At 34.1% G+C, this 765-nt stretch overlaps 1 protein-coding gene across 1 annotated transcript; it reads left to right on the forward strand.

Moving 5' to 3' along the window:
- Nucleotides 1-161: 161 nt before the first annotated feature.
- LOC117113653 lies at nt 162-751 on the forward strand (the record flags this gene model as incomplete). Its single annotated transcript, XM_033257060.1, has 2 exons — nt 162-390; nt 491-751. Coding segments are annotated over 2 exons (490 nt in total), but the record flags the coding sequence as incomplete, so codon positions are not given.
- Nucleotides 752-765: the final 14 nt, after the last annotated feature.

Genomic DNA, 765 nt, shown 5'->3' on the forward strand with positions numbered 1-765 from the left:
TATTCTATTAAATTTAATTAACTCAATTGTTTAACTTTAATTAGTTTAATCAATAATAATAAAAACGTAAAATAAATTATCAAATGCATTGAGTGGAAGAAACCCATTCCTGAAATAATTAATTTCAGACTGTAATTAATTGTATATCAATTTATCCATAGCCCTATTTTTAATTATGCTGACAATATTGTTTATATGCAGGGACATTTTGAGATGACAAATCTGCAAATGATCATATTTTGGATAAGGCTGATATATGAGTATGCTGTACTGCTACATGGTTCAGAGGAGAAACCTTTGATCAATGGAATTATAGCATCACCGACGATTAGTCTGATTGGGACGCACAAGGACCTACTCACGGGGAGTGATGCTGAGAAGCAGGCAAAGGTGAGATATTGTTAGTCCGTGAGTGTTTAATGGGAGGATATTATTTGTTTTAAAATCTATAAATATTTTCATTACATATACTATTCAATTCTATTCAAAGATTGATGTCGTATTAGGCAAGATTTTAGAAGAACTCAAAGGGACGCCATACGAACGTCACGTAGATCGCGAGATGTATGCTGTAGACAACACCACAGCACTGGATGAAGGGATTCAAAGACTGAAAAGAAACGTAGGCGGTTTCATGAAGTCAATGGCAAGAACTGTTCCAATAAATTGGATGGACTTCCAAATTGAGGTACAAGAAGCCGGGAAAACAACTCTTCGCATGTCCTTAGATAAGGTAGCTAATGCAATTTAACAACTTTTTTGAAT

The sequence above is a fragment of the Anneissia japonica genome, unplaced genomic scaffold (genome assembly GCF_011630105.1).
Source record: "Anneissia japonica isolate Jap-2015-1 unplaced genomic scaffold, ASM1163010v1 scaffold56759_len765_cov137, whole genome shotgun sequence".
Lineage (NCBI taxonomy): Eukaryota > Metazoa > Echinodermata > Crinoidea > Comatulida > Comatulidae > Anneissia > Anneissia japonica.